The sequence below is a fragment of the Labrus bergylta genome, chromosome 21 (assembly GCF_963930695.1).
Source record: "Labrus bergylta chromosome 21, fLabBer1.1, whole genome shotgun sequence".
NCBI lineage: Eukaryota > Metazoa > Chordata > Actinopteri > Labriformes > Labridae > Labrus > Labrus bergylta.
The window spans coordinates 23379986-23397586 of record NC_089215.1 but is presented as its reverse complement, the minus strand read 5'-3'; the positions used below and the strand labels follow the sequence as shown (position 1 = coordinate 23397586).

The 17601-nt window shown below is 43.4% G+C and overlaps 1 protein-coding gene across 1 annotated transcript in view; it reads right to left on the bottom strand.

The window, feature by feature from the left end:
- The window catches only part of capn15 (calpain 15), a 42374-nt gene that overhangs the window by 9530 nt on the left and 15243 nt on the right, over positions 1-17601 (bottom strand). The window contains 5 exon segments of the mRNA XM_065949456.1: positions 1115-1267; positions 9070-9195; positions 9566-9789; positions 10677-10860; positions 12295-12503. Coding sequence (XP_065805528.1) covers positions 1115-1267; positions 9070-9195; positions 9566-9789; positions 10677-10860; positions 12295-12503 — 896 coding nt within the window.

Here is a 17601-nt window from a genome sequence, read left to right as displayed (position 1 = left end):
CAGAAAGATAACAATACCATAACAACACCATGTTAGAGGAACAGGAGAATGATGCACTCATAACAAACAAAGCATACTAAAATCAACAACAACGCTGTCACTCAGTTTGGAGCCAATGCCAGATGGTCAGCTAAATCCACACAACGCAAAGATAACTCAGCCATTCATCATATTCAGTGAATCCATCATGATGTAATTACAGGACATTTGGAAAGTTAGAAGTTCTGTTGTCTGTGCCATTTGTTCATCTGTGTCTGTGTCGCTTGTTTTCAGCAGAATCATGTCAACACTTGCCTGCTTTTCATAAACCTTGTTGAAAGAGTGTAGCAAGGGCCAAGAAATGTTCAGTATTTCAGATGAAGTGTAGAACAAATGCACAGAGGAGATATTGCTGCTACAGCTATGCACACATATACTGAGATGAGTTTTCAAAGTTATAGAAACATAATGAGACATAAACAGATGTTACGCCTGCACATTTACACTCTCATGAAGGACTCAACATTTAGCTGTTGGGAGTTGGGGGGGTTGCAAGTAAAAGCAATAACATTATAATTGCAACACGGGCATGCACAAGTACATCACAGGAGGTCAAAAATAAATGAAGACATTATTTAAGCTGACTACACAAACAACTTTGTCTCACTCCACGTGGGTACAGTTAACCTAATGTTTATATATCTGAAAAGTATTTGCTGACGTATCTTAACAATCACAGAACATGGCATGCACCTAAAGGCCACTAGGGGGGAGGAATTTAAAATAAGAGAGTGAATGAAGAGTCTGAAAGTTTGAGGCAGCCTCTATATCAGAAGAGCAGAAAAGGAGTACACTCAACTGTAAGACAGTTTTAGGAGCCCGACCGCAAAAAGGCTAGAAAGAAAACAGAAAAGTCAGCAGACTAAATGTAAAGTATGTTTTATGTAGGTAGATCAGTAGTGTACAGATCATGTTCTTCATCAGCTCCTTGTGATATCAGTTTTGTGATGTCATAGTGGTAACATCTGCACCCACACTCCATAAAACTAGACAAAACAAAACTCCCTTTAAGAAAGATTAGGAATCCCACGCCCTCCTCCAAGTTAGTATCGTGTGCTTTAAACATAACTCTTACTTTATGAAGTCTGTGTACTCCATCCAGAAGACGCCCTCGCTGCTGCCGTGAGCCATCAGCTCGTGACGAAGGTGCTGCGGCCAGTCTGTCCACTCATCTGACCAGCTGCCGTTCCACGAGAAGCGACCCCACGGGTTACGCAGCCGCAACAACCTGAAGCACGGACAGAAAGTAGGTATTAGGAGGAGGGAGTTATTAACAGAAAGAAGGAGCCAAATGAGGATCTGGTTCAGCTGCTTTCAGTCTTCATCTCTGCAGGCTCACATTGCTCCTCTTATGGATGACTGCCTTATTTTCTAACAACCCGTTTCATTTGCCTGCCTCCTCCCTACAGTGAAAAACTCAGGAGTTATAATGGAAAACCATAGTGGAGTCCCCACTCTCCAACAAAAAGAGGGAGGGCAGGTGAATCACTGCTTCCAAGCTGCTTTTCATCTCCTCCGGGCAGCTTGTTTCAGATGAAGCACTCAGGCCCAGTCTTCCACTCCGAGTGTTTCATGGCACTAAATGAAAGTGGCTCTGGGTGGCTCTCGAGCAAATTGCGTCTGGGATTTACGGCTCCTCTCAACTTTCTCTCACAGGTGGGACAGAGGAAGCCTTCATTGTGTTGACTCACAATGCTATCATGATTAAAGCGATCAGGAGGCAGCGTGCACCTGTTCTCCACTGACAACAAGCCTCTACCCCCGTTACCTCAGAATCATCCCAGAAACCCCTGTGCTGAGTATCTGTTCAATCCACTCCCAATTCAGGATGTTATATATTAATATGTTTTATCATAAAATGATAATTTAAGTTGTTGGGGTTGTAACAAGTCAACTTTGGTTACATTCTTTAACAATTATACTTATATTAATAATATACATAAAATATCATTAAACTACGTTTAATCTCGTTTTGGGGCACCAACCTGTAATCAGGTAAATATAACCAAAATATCACTCAAATCAGTCTCAAATTAGTTATTTAATTACTAATATTATTTATAATTAATAACTATTTTTAATAAATTGAAGGCGTGAAATCCGTACACAAAGCCTTCGCACCCAGCTTATATCATAATGCAAATACAACCAGTAATAACAAACAACTGCTCTCTTAAATTATAACAGAATTCATTTAAACAAAGCAACATCAATCCAAAATCAGTGAACTTAATCAAACAAATCACTATTATAAACTAATCTAAGCAACAAACATTATCAAGCAAGGCTTGTGAAAGGGGTGTGAGTGTGTGTGTGTGAGAGAGAGAAGGGGGGGGAAGATTGCTTCGTCCCATGTGGTTGCCCTTCCGATGGCGCACACCTAACAAAGACCTAATGTGGCCTTAATGTCTAAAAGAGACCGAGTTTGGCCCTACACGATCTGTGTGCTAACAAATAGTTAGTGAGCAAAAAGTCCATACATTTTGAAAGGCATTCGGTCTGGGCAGACACTGAGGCAAAATCTGGGCAGACTGTCTAACTATGTCTAAAGCTAGGCATAAAACATAACCAGGCATTAGCAAAGCTTTGCTACTCAAGGTGCATTCTTTAACAAAACAAATGAAACAAACAGACAAGAGGAGGAGAGAAAGAGAAGAGTATCAGGTGTAGATTTGTGGGCTAACTCCTAGCCTGGGCAGGAGTAAGCCTGTGGGAAGGTGTTTGTGGCATGTAGGTGTGTAAATGTACATGTACATTATGTGTCTCCCTACCAATGTCAAAACACAAAACAGGGACTAGGAAACATTCATGTCGGTAGAGTGACATTGTTGTATTTCCAGAATGGAGGCTACACACCCACTCCTATGTGAAGTCAGAATCGGGTTCTCTGTAAGCGAGGGAGACCCCCTGACATACCACCTCTTTCATGCGCTCCAACTCCCTGGCAGAACTGTCAGAACTTGCTTCCTTCGGGAGCTCGTAGGAACTCCGGTTATACCTACCTTTCTGTCTCAGGCTACGGCCATCCTGAGAGTTCCGTTCGGATCTGGTAGTGATCAGTTCTCCAGGCTGGAACCTACTCTGTGGTTGTGTCCCACCTTCACCCCCCTGGCTCTGTTCTCTATTCTGCCGGTGATGTGGTCTCTTATGCTTATTCCTAGCACGAGGCAACTTGTTGCCCTCACATGACACGTGACTTAAGCGTGTCTGCCAAACCGCCTGTGCGAATCTCTTGATCTCTTTCATATTAAGCTGATGTGTACGACTATGCATGGTGACATCTGAACGCACGCAGCCATGCAGATTATGCATGAAGATGGACTTGAAAGTTGGGTTCTCCTCCAAACCTGGAGCCTCACATCCCTGGAAATATGCAGATCTTAGTCGCCAGTAATAATCTTTGGGGGCCTTGTGCTTCTAGTGCAAGACACTGAACGCACTAAGAAGGGCAGATGCAGGGTCAATGTAGGTGGAGTATTCCTGTCGCAAAGCATTGCAGAGTGCAGAGTACTGGTATCTGATCTCAGGCTTAAGGGTAGTCGTGAAGTTATGGACACTCTTGGAAGTTGTCTTCCAGATCAGCCTGAGTTTTTCTCTTGTGGATGCATCAGGTACCTCACTGAGACACAGGTTAATCGCTCCGAGGTAATCATCGATGCAGCGGTCTGAGTTATCTGGATCAAACCGCTATACATCCTTTGCCATAGATTCAATGAGCCTTATGCGCATTCTTTGATCTCTGGGTAAAAGGGAGCCATCCGAGTCATCTGAGGTTTGGATATTCCTCAGCTGTGAATCCTGAGATGGGAACCTACAGGTAGCAGGAGGGGGCCTGGTGTTATCTCTGCCTCTGGGGGCTGAGAAGTCACCCCCCTTCCTATGTGGTGATTCAAACCTGTGAAGGTGTGAAAGGGTGTCACAGCTGTCAGGGAACTGGGGCGTTTCCCCAAGGAGCGGGGCTCCACAGTCAAAATCAGGGAAAACTAGACTTATTTCCTCAGTCCTTAGGTTATCCTGGCTGCTCGGTTCTTTACTGAGCTTTTTCAGCAGGGTTGTTTGATCTCTAAAGGGCCTTGGTCCAGGATCAGAGTCATATCCTGACGATATGTCTTGCTCCATGCTTACCTGTGCTCCCTGAATTAGTTCAAACATGTCCAACACTTTCTGCTTGGCAGTTTGTAAGTGCTGACTAACAGATTTGTTTCCTTTCTGCAAGGACCGGACCGGAGTGTCCCCATGAAAGCACGGACACTCCTAGCCGTAATCTTCCAGATCCGTTTCAGTTTTTCATGTGAGGATGCGTGAGGCAGGTCAAAGAGACAATGGTCGACTTCTCTAAGGTAGTCGTTAATACTTGAATCTGGGCTATCTGGGTCAAAGCGCTTCAGATCTTTGGCCTGAGGTTCTATCTGCCTGGTTCGCAGACCCTGACCCGGAGGCTAGCGAGGGCCGTCCGAGTCGTAAGCCCTGTGGTTGTCACGGTAGTACGGTTGCAACCGTGGCGGGGTTTGTGTTCGGCTCAGACGTGGCCGTCTATCATGGGACAGGTAATGTTCGGTGCCCGACTGGACCCGTGCCTCCTCCCTGTCTCTAGGGGGCATAAAGTCCCTCTTCCTGCGGGATGAGGGTTCTCTTGACTCAAAGCGTATTGTGGAACGCGGGGGCCATGGGGCGTTTCCCCATGACGGTGCTTCATGGTCTGGGGGGGCGTGGCGCCCTTCATCTTTACTCACCCAGCTCCTTACCGGGGACGTGTGCGCTTTTGTGCCTGGGTCGACCCGGCGGTATCTTCCCCTCTCCTCCAGATCCTTAAACATGTCTGTCTCCCTCTCCATGGGCTTGATTCAGTCTCCCATCCTTCGTCTGAGGTTCCCTCAGCTGATCTGGGGGCTGCAGTACTTGCCTGCCTATCCTGAAATCTGGGTACCGTGTCACTTTGTTTCTTCTGTTCGGCCAGTTTGCTGCTTCTATGCAGTGTTTTATTCTCCTCCTGCAGGGCCTTGCAATTTTCCTGGAAGGTCTTTAGTTTATCCTGCATTCTTTCGAAGTCGTCCCGCAGGATCTGTCCTTCTTCTTGTACCCGGGCTAGCTGTTCCCGGTGTATCTCATTCTGCACATTTGATTTGCGCTGATAAAAGGAGGAAAATTTCACCTAGAACATCTGAAATTGTACGTGTTGGCTTCCCAGTTGGTTGATTTGCATATTCAACCAAGCCCTTTAGTTTCTCTTCACATGTGCTGAGGGTGTAGGAGTTCAGGCTGTCGAGCTGCTCTATAGGGAGGTGGATAAGATTAGCAACTACGCCTTGAAGGGGTGGATTGTCTGATCCACAGTGAGCCTTGGCCCATGGTTGATGTATGTCGTCTGCATACATTCTGTCTTTCTTAGGGGTGATCCTGGCTCGGTGGTTGACAAGATCAACTAGCTCCTCTAATTTCTTATCACTAATGCTAATTGAATAGCTATATAGGTTGGCACTCTCCTCTGAGGAGAGGTTCGTCAGACCGACAGCAGTTTCTTGTAGTGCTGCGTCGTCTGATCCAAAAGGAGTCTCAGCTCCCGGCTCACCTAGGGTCTTGGTACACGAGAGCAAATCTTATCTAAATTTCCCAACTGATCACTGCAGTCTATCCTGGAAGATAGGAGAGGGGATTCACACATCAAGTCCTCAAAGGAAGGGAGGAACTCACACCTCTCAGACAGCTGGCTATGCAACAATGATGAGGTTACACTCTCATCTGGCCAAATGGCTCTCAAACAGGAGCACCACAATCCTTTAGTAGAATAATTCAGGATCAAAATCTAGATTAATGCAACAAATCAAGTTCCTTGATAAAGTCACACTAGCTGCATCATTATGTCCAATTGTTGTATGGACCCAAAGGGGACAACAGTTATGGCTTTAACCATTAACCAACAACATACAACACAACTAAGCCACAGCTTGATGTCTGCTTTGCTTAAACAACAAAAATTTGAAGAAAAGATAATTTTCTTCAGAAGGATCCCTTTTAGGATTTAAGTTTGGATTACTGTGCATTAACAGCGCAATAAAGCTGGTTTATTGAAGACCTCACACGGGCTGCACCGTTTTTTGGGGTTGTATCAAGTCAACTTTGGTTATATTCTTTAATAATTATACTTAATTATTAATAATATAAATAAAATATCATTAAACTACGTTTAATCTCGTTTTGGGGCACCAACCTGTAATCAGGTAAATATAACCAAAATATCACTCAAATCAGTCTCAAATTAGTTATTTAATTACTAATATTATTAATAATTAATAACTATTTTTAATAAATTGAAGGCGTGAAATCCGTACACAAAACCTTCGCTTTAGTAATCACAAACAACTGCTCTCTTAAATTATAACAGAATTAAACAAAGCAACATCAATCTAAAATCAATGAACTTAATCAAACAAATAACTATTATAAACTAATCTAAGCAACAAACATTATCAAGCAAGGCTTGTGGAAGGGGTGTGAATGTGTGTGTGTGTGTGTGTGTGTGTGTGTGTGTGTGTGTGTCTGTGGATGAACGAGAGAGAGAAGGGGGGGAAGATTGCTTCGTCCCACGTGGTTGCCCTTCCGATGGCGCACACCAAACAAAGGCCTAAATGTGGCCTTAATGTCTAAAAGAGACCGAGTTCGGCCCTACACGATCTGTGTCTCTGAGGCGTCTGGATGGCCGCGAGTGTATAGATCTGTGTGTGTGTGTGTGTGTGTGTGTGTGTGTGTGTGTGTGTGTGTGTGTGTGTGTGTGTGTGTGTGTGTGTGTGTGTGTGTGTGTGTGTGTGTGTGTGTGTGTGGATAGAAGATAAAAGATAAATGCGTGCCTGAAGAGGCCGGATCACAGTCTGAATCCCGTGCCACAACTCGGAGTAATTCCCTTCATTCACAGAAACAAACCAATGGCCGAATTCAAGTTAATACGGCTTACACTGGCCTTTCTGATCAGAAGAGTAATACCTGGTTATAACGCTGTTACGCTAAACACATATAGGACGCAGTGGTCCGAAACAACAACAAGAGTTTTAAACAGGTAAAACTCAGGACGCAGCGGTCCAACAAAGATAAAAATTACAGTTTCTGCTTCAATCAAACAATTGTTAAAAACACTCTCTAAAGGTAATTCTGCCCAGACCTAATTAAGCCTCACTTGTGAATCGCTTTGCCCGCAATTGGTGAAAAGAAAAGAGTCCGGCGATGGAGCAGATCTTGTGTCCGTCCTGGTGCAGAGGCGTCTGATGGCAGCGAGGGTCCCTTACGTCAAAAGCGGCTTCGTTGGTTCTCCGCCAAGTGGAAAGATGTCCATTGATGTCCTTTCGTTGCAGGACGGGATAAGACCGTTATCGTTCTGATAATCTGTTATAGTCTGACGCTCTCCGAGAAACTGAGATGCGTTCACTGGACAATCCGAGCTCGGAATTTCGAACACTGCCGGCCGCGGATTACCTGCGCGCCAAAACTTAAAACAAAGAAAGATGGTTGCAGAAAACAGGAGGTGAGCTTGGGTCTCCGAACACTTGAAGTCAGCGCGTGGAAAGAGAAAGAGCAATGGAAGTCTTGAAGCTTTGTAGCCTGGCCTGCTCCATGGGGGGTCTACCTCAGGTCCCCTCCAATGAGGAGAGAGAGGTTCCGGTCCCCCCTTACTTCACCCGTAGGTGTGAAGTACCGCAGGGGATTCTGGGATTAAGAGTCCTTTTAGGCCTCATTGTGATCTCAGTGAATAACTCAAATGAGGCTTTTACAGAGGTGCAGGCCCAAGTCCATTGTTTGACTGTCCTAAGCCTACGTGGCCCAACAAAGTCTAGGGGAAAGGATTGTTTTTGATTATGCTTTTTTTTTTTTTTTTTTTTTTAAGATTTATTTTTGTGCTTTTAATGGATAGGTAGGAAAGTAGGAAGAGTCGGAAATAAGGGAGAGAGAGTGGGGAATGACATGCGGGAAAGAAGCCACAGGTGGGATGTGAACCCAGGCCGCCCGCTTGAGACGACAGCCTCCATACATGGGGCGCATGCACTAACCACCAATGCCCCGATTATGCTTTTCCTGAAAAGTTTCTTTTTAAGCAAACACTGTTTGAATCATTGATTTAAAAATAAAAAGTAAAATGTTTATTAATATTAGATGTAGCAAAATAAATAGGGGGGATACAAATTCAGCCTGTTGATGACTTAGATATGGGTTTTTTGAGTGGAGCAGATGGTTCCAGCAGGGGTTTCACATTTTAAACTTTTCTTGTACACAATCACACAGTCCAGGGAATATTATAAAACTCTTTTTGTAAACTTCATGACATCCATTTTCAATGGTCCTATTAATTATTCTCTTTTTGGATTATTTTGGCATGTCTAGTCTCTGAATGATACAAAGAGCAGTACAATTGTTACAGAGAAAAAGGCATGTCAGAGGTTTGATCCTTAGTTAATACACATTTCAATCTTTAGGGTTGTATCTCTGCATGATTGATAAATGTATCCCGGTCTTGATGATAAGAGAAAGCTTAATGGATTTCATCTCCAGATTTTATGATCACATTTCTGAACAGAATTATGCAAAGGTTTAAAACAACAAACAACAGAATTACAAGCGATGCAGTTCAATGTTTCTTGCCAAATTGCACCCTGGGAGTTGTAGTTAGACCTCTCAATGAATGTTGACTGAACACTGATACTTTCTGTCATAGCTGTTAATGTTTTGCACAGCAGGATCAGCTGGGAGAATGTTAAGCTCATCTTAAAGTGCATCAACCTCACGCCGTCTATAGGACGTATGAATCAAATAGTTTGTTTTGAAAATGTAGACTTTAAATGTAAGCTTTTGATGTTGCTGTTAAGTGAATAAACTTCTTACTTTTGGCCGTACATATGCCAAACTACTGTCCTTTTGTTTTGATCAAAGATGTCAGGTTGAAGTAAAAGCAGATACAAAGAAACAAGATGACCTGATAGAAAGCTGAGGAGATATGCAGGTAATCACATCTTATTTACATTCCTCTCTCTCTCTCTCTCTTCATACCTGTAACCCTGGACGTCTCGTACGTCAAGGACAGAATAGGCGTGTCGAGGCCGCAGACCCAGAGACTCATAGACGACATCATCTACCTTCATGTTTCCTCCTCCACAAGATGCACCCATCAGAAAGCTAAGAGACAAGCACCACACACCATTAAAGATTAGAGAAATATCAACATATACAGTTACTGTGCCATAAGATATATTTGATCTTTGTTTGGTATAATGTTTCCATTCTTATATGATTTATTGAATTCAGGTTTTTTGGCAGACAGACCTGTAGTTTGGACTTGAATTCATCTTTTAGGATCTTTTCCATTCCTGAGATTTGCTTCATGTTTGCATTCAGCACCTTTGTACAGTAGCTCAGTTTAAAGTTGTGACTAAATGATGTTTACTATTTGTTCAGCCCCTGTACTCTGACTAAATCTACATTGTTCATCTGTATTCTGACATTAAACTTTAAACTGTGTACATTAACAGTAACACTCTTCTCTTACCCCGCCTCTTTGGAGCTGAGCATCTTGGCCCAGATGAGGTCCGTGTCGATGGGTTCCTCCCGAGGGTTGGTGGAGCTGACCTGCAGCATCAGGGAGTCACACGGAGCACCCGTCAGCGTGGCCAGGCCCTCGATGGCGCGCCCCGCCTGCAGGGCAAAGTATGAGCCGTGGAGTTTGGCCAGGGCCTTTTCAATCAGAGCCACCCATAGCTGCTTCCTCTGGGCCTGGATGGGTGGAAAGGGAAGAAGTAAATATTATATATATATATAAATATCACATTTCACTCAGTGAAGAATGTAAGAGGAAGTGATGTTCACTCCAGGTTGTATGAAGATGTTGGCTCTAAACCAGTCAGCGCTGACCCAAAGGTTTAAAGGTTTCTGAACACAAATAAAAGGATTTTACCCATCAGGTGCATACTCTAATTACTCTTTACCCCCCTTGTACCTTAATAGGTGCATACTGCCATGTTTTATTTGGTCTGCGTCTATCTGTTTATAAATCAGCTCTTCTGGTGCAACCTTACTCTGTGAATTCCTTTGACACATAATTGTGTTAAAAAGCTTTCAGTTTTTAGCTTTCCACTCATTATTATTGTCTGACTCTCTAAAGCAGGCAAATAAAGGATCAAAATGAATGCAACAGAACAAGAGATCTTGTCCTTCCTTACTCAAGAGGTCTCTTTTCTTGTGGTGCCTACATTACCCACAATGCAACCTTGACCTAACAGAAGAGTCCCAGATTCAGGTGCTGTGTGTTGTTAAGTAGCTGTAAGGCTGCTAGCCTCCAGCAGAGCTAAGCAGCAGGCCACAGATGTAATCTCACTTCTTCAAACGTGTAGGCTGACTCTAACGACATCACTTGAGGCACATTCAGAATTCTATACACAGCTCCCTCAGAATCAGCCCAATACAACTTATTCAGCTGTACCGCCAAAAACCTGTAAACATACTAATATATGTGACTATAATAAGCATGATGAATCTGAAAGTATCAAACTGTTATTTCTACCCTTTTTTCTTCCCTTCCCTCTAAGACATATACAGTTTCTTTACATTATAATGGTCTCCATCCATTCTGCAGTGTCTGTATGTTTTCTTCCTTTTCTGACCTGAGAGAACAGGAGGTAGCCATAGTCGTCACAGGGCAGCATGTCATCCACGAGCACCGTCGTCCACGTCCCGTCTTTACACAACCGGACCTGGTAGGCCCCCTCGGTGCAGATTGTCCTGGTGATCATCACCCTCTCCACAAGCTCAGGACGCTCCGCCAGCACCGCCAGTGCACTCAGGAACCTGGGGGGAAGGGGAATAAAAGTCAATGAATCTGAAAATGAAACGTGGGATCACAGGAGGGGGACAGATGGTTGAAGTAAAGATGTGACTGAAACAAAGACAATCTGAACCAAGCACTGAGACAAATAGAGATGGACAGACAGAAATGATCAGCTGATGGTGACGGACAGGTAGGCGGTTGAATGGACGCCTGCTTTAGTCAAACAAAGAGACAGGCAGAGAATGTAGTTTGGTATGTCGGCTGACAGAGACTGTCGGAGAAAGCAGCGGAGCGACGAGCCGCTTTTGTTAATGAAATAACAAAGATTTTTTCCAACTAGGTAGCGCTTTGACCACTGGTTTAACTTCCACTACATCCTTGAATGACAGTAATGATCCCATTCAGTCAAGCCGTCAACGTGTGTTAACACTGCAGCCGTTTAAAGGCTGGAAGTCTTTTGTGTGGGTTGGAGACGTGTGTCATTAAAGCTTTATATCCATCTGTTTAAGTGTCAGCTAAGCAATGCCCATCAGCCTTTTCAGCCTCTGTTGAAAAAACAATCGGCTGCAATAAAATCAAATATAAAATCCAATTAGGCCAGTCATAATGTGACTCTAATGTCTGGGCTTGTAGTGGAGCTGTACTCAAGGACGAGCTGCCATTGGCTGGCTGAAGTGAGCTTGGTTTGTTGGCTGGTTTATTGGGACAAGTCTGTGTGTGTGTGTGTGTGTGTGTGTGTGTGTGTGTGTGTGTGTGTGTGTGTGTGTGTGTGTGTGTGTGTGTGTGTGTGTGTGTGTGTAAGAGACAGAGACACATGAATTAGGGTTACATCCCGTCTGGAGCGAGACGATTCGGCTCAGGGGAGGGTTATTTTTGATAAGCTGTGTGCAACGGCGATGAAGTAAAAAGTTGTATTGGTACAACTTTGTGAGCGACTCTTCTTTGTTGGTGGATGGCAACACACACGCGCGCACACACACTCCCGCAAGGACACGCAGAACAAGGGCAGAGAGATAAAGTGTGTGTCCAGACTTGCAGTCCTGTGAATAATCTCCCTGTCAGGTGTATCTGTGCATTTGTCCAGCTAGACCCTGCTCCCCCCCCCCCCCCCCCGTCATTTAACCGCCTTCCAATTTTTCAGTTTCTCGCCTCTTCTTTCTTTACTTCCTGTTCCTCCGCCTCTCTGTCACAGTCTCCATCTCTGTCTCTGCTCGCTTTAGGCTGCTGCATTCATCTGAAGCAGACTCAGATAAAAACCACAGAGGTGTGCAAAGCTATCTGTTGACTGTTTTATATCTGTCTGACCTTTCTTCACTTTAGGAATCTTTGCTCTTCTTGTTTCCTGGTATGAGCATTACACTTGTTTTTACACTTGTCTTGTAAATGAATTGTCAGACTCAACAGATTGTTCTCAAGAGTGATGAGCGTCCTCGTGTCAAGTTTAGATAGCTCACCAGCAGTTTCCCAGCAGGCCTTGCAGGATGTCAGAAGGCCGTGGCGTGCGGAAGACGGACCACTTGACTCCCCGGTCTTTGAAGTTGCTGCAGTTGATCTCGTGCGGACGGAGCCACTTTTTGATTCGCTGCTGGACGCTGTCGCCCTCTGGGAAGCCGACAGAGCGCGGTCCCGGTGGGAAACTGTCGTCCACAAAGTTCACAGTGTTCTGGACAGTGGAGAGAAAGAAAACAAACTTCAGTACTTGTTCAAACATGGAAATCACAACTTCTGTTAAAAGTCATCCAAAAACAGTTTGACACTTGTGATGATAATGAGCAGAATAAATCTCATCTTTAAACCTCAAAATCCACTTCCAATCATGCCTGAAGGAGATCAAAATAGGACTTTATAAAAAAAAGTCTGTTCAAACTGATAATGCCTAAAGAACACTAACTAACTGTTAATCTCAACTCTGAATTTGTAAGAAGATATCTTTTGCAGGTGAGTGATGATTCAAACAGGACACTACAAGCCACCACATGAGCTCTGAGGGGAACAATGACTAACTTCTGCCTTCCATTTTTTTGTGAAAAGAGGAAGTACTTCCACCTTTTTGAGGTAGTTTTTTTTTCTTTTTATCTAACAGGGGAAAAAGTGATGAATGCATAAGCATAGGACAGAAGAAGACAAATCAAAACACAAAGAATTAACAGATTAGAATTTTAATCAGTTTCCTCTAGACCGTTGTACACGTGTGTGTGTGTGTGTGTGTGTGTGTGTGTGTGTGTGTGTGTGTGTGTGTGTGTGTGTCTGTGTGCATGTGTTTCCTTACTAATTAAAAAAAGAGACAAACCAAGATGAGAAAATTAGAAAGAGGGAGGACAGAGGGTAAAAGGAAGGGGAAATTAAATCAACAGCTCAGGGTCGACTGCATTAAGTGAATTGAGTGATAGGAATTTAAATAGTCAAAGGCAATACTTCCAATGTGAGTGTGTTATCACACATGTCCACAGCAGGAGATCACATGTGGCTCCATGTACCAGCCAGGAATCAGGACATACATATGCAAATACTTGAGCAAATTTCAAACGCATCACTTGCTGACACATCACATGATGACCATTTAAAAAGACACACACTGGGGTTTAAACACTCTGAAATCTAGCTGCCTCTCTGCTGTACACAGGACCTGGACTACATGATACATTAACAGATCCAGAGACACCCAATTCGTTACACTATCTGCCCATCTAAAACTCTCCCATACAAAACCCGAGAGGGCCGACGCACACATATCTGGTTTCCTCTCTGTGGTGTCAGAAGTGGCCTCAGCCAGTGGGTGTAATGTGGACCCCCTGCTGCTGGCTCACAGTGGAGAAAATTGATTAGCGGCCAAACTCCCACAATCCAATTCTGGAGCCCGGATGCAGTATCATCCCCGAGACTGAATCACTTCAGGGGTCGACTCGCTGCCCCGACCACCTGAGGTCTCCATGTTTCTTAGCGATTCTGTACCTCACTGGCTTATGTGTGACCCTTGTGCAGGCTTTTATTGTGGGGGGCTTTGAGGTCAGGGTGGATTTAGCACCGTTTAGCAGCATAAACAGACTGAACTTTAAACTCCTGTAACTAAAAACTAGAGAGGGATGAGAGAAAGATGAGCACTGACCATGGCTTTAGAGGAAGACTCATTTAGTGATTGCCCTTCTACAACAAGTACGATGTTTGCTAAACATTCTCTAATATGAGACATGAGCACATAAAACACGCACAGCGTGTGAGTGACTCTACCTTTCTCAGTCAGTTGTTGTCATTTGGGAAGCTCAGGACATAAATTAAAGGCCAATGTTTCTAATGCAAAGGTTCCCAAACATTTAGATCATAGTGTACCATTAAGTACGAAGGTTCTCTGTTAATGATGGACAATATCAAAAAGTACTGAACTCTTAAGAAAGACTACAGATCCTCTCATTAAGATGCTGAATTGACGCTTATGTCTCTTACAACAGAGAAAGCAGAGAAGGTGTCACCCTCACATTTTGGCAAAGTTTGGGTACTGAAAGATTGCCAGTGTATTTATGTCATTTAGAGAGTGGCCGGGGTCACACCAGTCATGAATTTGATCCTTTCCTGCTCAAAATGCATCCTTAGATTGATTCTCATTTTATATACATTTGTTGTATCTCCCTGCAGACTCTCACATTTCCTGAATGTATTTATTAATGTGAGGATGACTTCACTGTTTGGCAGGAAGTCGTTTATTTTCACACTGTCTCATCTGCAGGTTAAAGGTTAGCTCTGTTGATGTTAGAGAATTGCACATCCAAATATGAACTGGAAACTCTGCCATGTGCTTCAACAGATTTCAATCCAGCCTTTCACTCCCAGACGGTGCTGCGTCTTAAACAGTTTCCTGTTGCACAGACCTCTCACATCGTCAACATATTTGAGCTGATTGTTTTTGAAAAACATGACAATCAAAAGAAATATAAGAAGGGATATTTGAAAAGTGGAAACTACCACATATTTGGATTTCTATAAATAAAATAATAATAATAAAAAAACGATCATCCTATATCATCCAATGATACAGTTTAATTGTTTCAAAGGAGGTTTTTCTTGTTTTTCTAAGTTCAGCTCACTGTCAGCTGAACCTGCTGCTGCTCACTCGAGTCTGTCACTGGACAAGACCTGCTACACAAATTAGAGGAACAGCTTGAAAAACCTGCTACATATCAGCAGTCTTCCAGACCACACAAAACTAGCAGACATGAAAGGCCTCTTTTGAAGACTGAAGCTGCATATCTATGTAACAGACAATCTATTGATGTCCAAAAACAAGAGGCAACAAGGAGCTATAGAGACAGTTTAGATAGCGTCACACTCAGAAGTCAAAACAAAAGCGTCTCAGAACAGGCTGGTGCTTAGAGGACTGTCACAGGGATAAACCCTGAGTGGCAAAACTCCAAGAAACAAGTAGTATTTGAGTGTAAAGATGAAAACACAACAACGAAAAGTCAATCTGTTGCCATGAAGCGTGTTTTAGTTGCTCCCCCAGAGGGTGACATGGAGAGGGAACAGAGTTGCAGCGTGCAGCCATGCTGGGTTTTACAGTTCACAAGCGGCGCTGATAGCTGTTAGTAGCATTTACTCATTTGGCATAGTGAGTAAACGGACACGCTTGGGGTGCTGCCATCAGGCGTGCACACACCAACACACCTCTCGCTCTCCAAAACAATCAAGGACGGCAAAAAATCCAGGGAGGCCAGGGAAATAAGACAACCTGCACTCAGGTAAAAAGGATTATTTTCCAGTCCACAGTGATTGCTTCAAACATACAGTTTTTTTTTTCACGACAAGCAGCAGCTTCTATTAAAAAAGTCTGGAAACAAATCTGAGCTACCCAAAGAAATATAATTGTGTGGTCAGATTGAACACACTTTGTCACAGGTTAATCCAAAAGCTTCTTTCATTATTCAACTTTCACTGCTGGTGTTTCGGGGCTTGCCAAGTGCTAATATGTTAACATAGATATATTCTAATAGACCAGCATCTAACTACAACATTTTACCCCTGCTTCATCTGATCTGACCCCTGATTCTCTTAGTGATTACATTCACTATAGAGAAGCAGATCATTTCTGCTGCTCTTCTCTCTGGCTCTGCTGCTAAAAATAGGCCAGCCCCATGTTCACCTTAGCATGCACACACACACACACACACACACACACACACACACACACACACACACACACACACACACACACACACACACACACACACACACACACACACACACACACACACACACACACACACACACACACACACACACACACACACACACACACACACACACACACACACACACACACACACACACACACACACACACACACACACACACACACACACACACACACACACACACACACTAACACAGCCAGCCACATTTTGACGGCTACACTGGAGAATTGAGTGCAGTCGTGTGGAGAGGGTGGGATGGGGGTTGGAGGGTGCAAGGGCAAAGCATATTTTGAGATATTAGGAGTAAAAAAAACAACAACAACAACAGGATGAGTGCGTGGAGATAGATGTGATGGAGGGAGATGGGATACAAAGGAGAAGAGGGAGAGAAGTCTGCATAGCGCTTAGGGGCAGAGGGGAGAGAGAGAGGAAGGTCTTAAACATTTGTAGGAGAAATAGAAAGATGATAAATGAAGGAACAGCTTAAATGTCAATCTTGGATTGACATTTTGGATTGGGGTAAAAAAAAAAAAAAGAAGGTAGGGGGCTCTCTGATATCCTTCCTTCCTACTGAGGGAACTTGCCTCCCACGCTCGCAGCAGTGAGCCCTGCGACTTTCAAGTCATTAATAATGTATTCAAAAGCTCACTTCCAGCTATGTAAACATGGTAGGTATTTTGCAGATGTAATAAGCAAACATGCATATGGTGTGAAGATTATTTGGAAAATATAAACCTGCCTCCAAAAATAACCTGAATCTTAACAGTTCTGGAGCAAATCCCTCATTTTCAGAGGTTTAATTAGCCTAAGCAGGTTAGCCTCATTAGCATAAAGCCTTAAATGGTCTCAAATGAACCTTTCTGACAGCCCTGAGAAGCATTTCCATGGCAACGTAATACAGGCTTATGAGGGGTTCAGCAATACCAGAGATGTGGTACAAATGAGCAACCTTTATATAAAGGTTGTCACATGTTGAGTGTGGTTGCTGGGGAAGACATTGCTGGGTTTCGAAACAGCTGTGAATGAGTAGAGGGGGGGGGGGGGGGTTCAGGCCTATTTTAACAATCAGAGCTCATGAATGACACAACTGTCTTCAAAACCTTCTTGATCTATGAATATCAGAAGCAGAGGCGCTGGATGGGATATAATGCATCATTATCTTAGCGCTGTTATGACAACAGACAAGCCTGTAATTATAAAAACATAATGAGCTTTTTGTTTGTCATGAAAAAAGAAACACTATGATTGACACTCATGCAGGTTAATGAAAATAGTGCCCCCGTTTTAACATAAAAAGAATCATTTACTGCCTTTTATCCTGTAATTACTTTGGCTAAACTGATACAGTGAGGTTCACTTTGAAGGGAAATGACATTCACAATGAGAATATTCTAATCTCTCACAGACAGGTCTGCTATGATACAGTGAAATTAATTGCATTAAGTAGTTTCATATATTCCTAAGTAAGATCTCTAAATTGTGGTTGGTGTCAAATGAGGACAGGAAATAGAGTCTGACTCCAACTGTTCTAACAGCGTTAAAGAAACAACATAATTGACCAACAGCGTCTCATCAGAA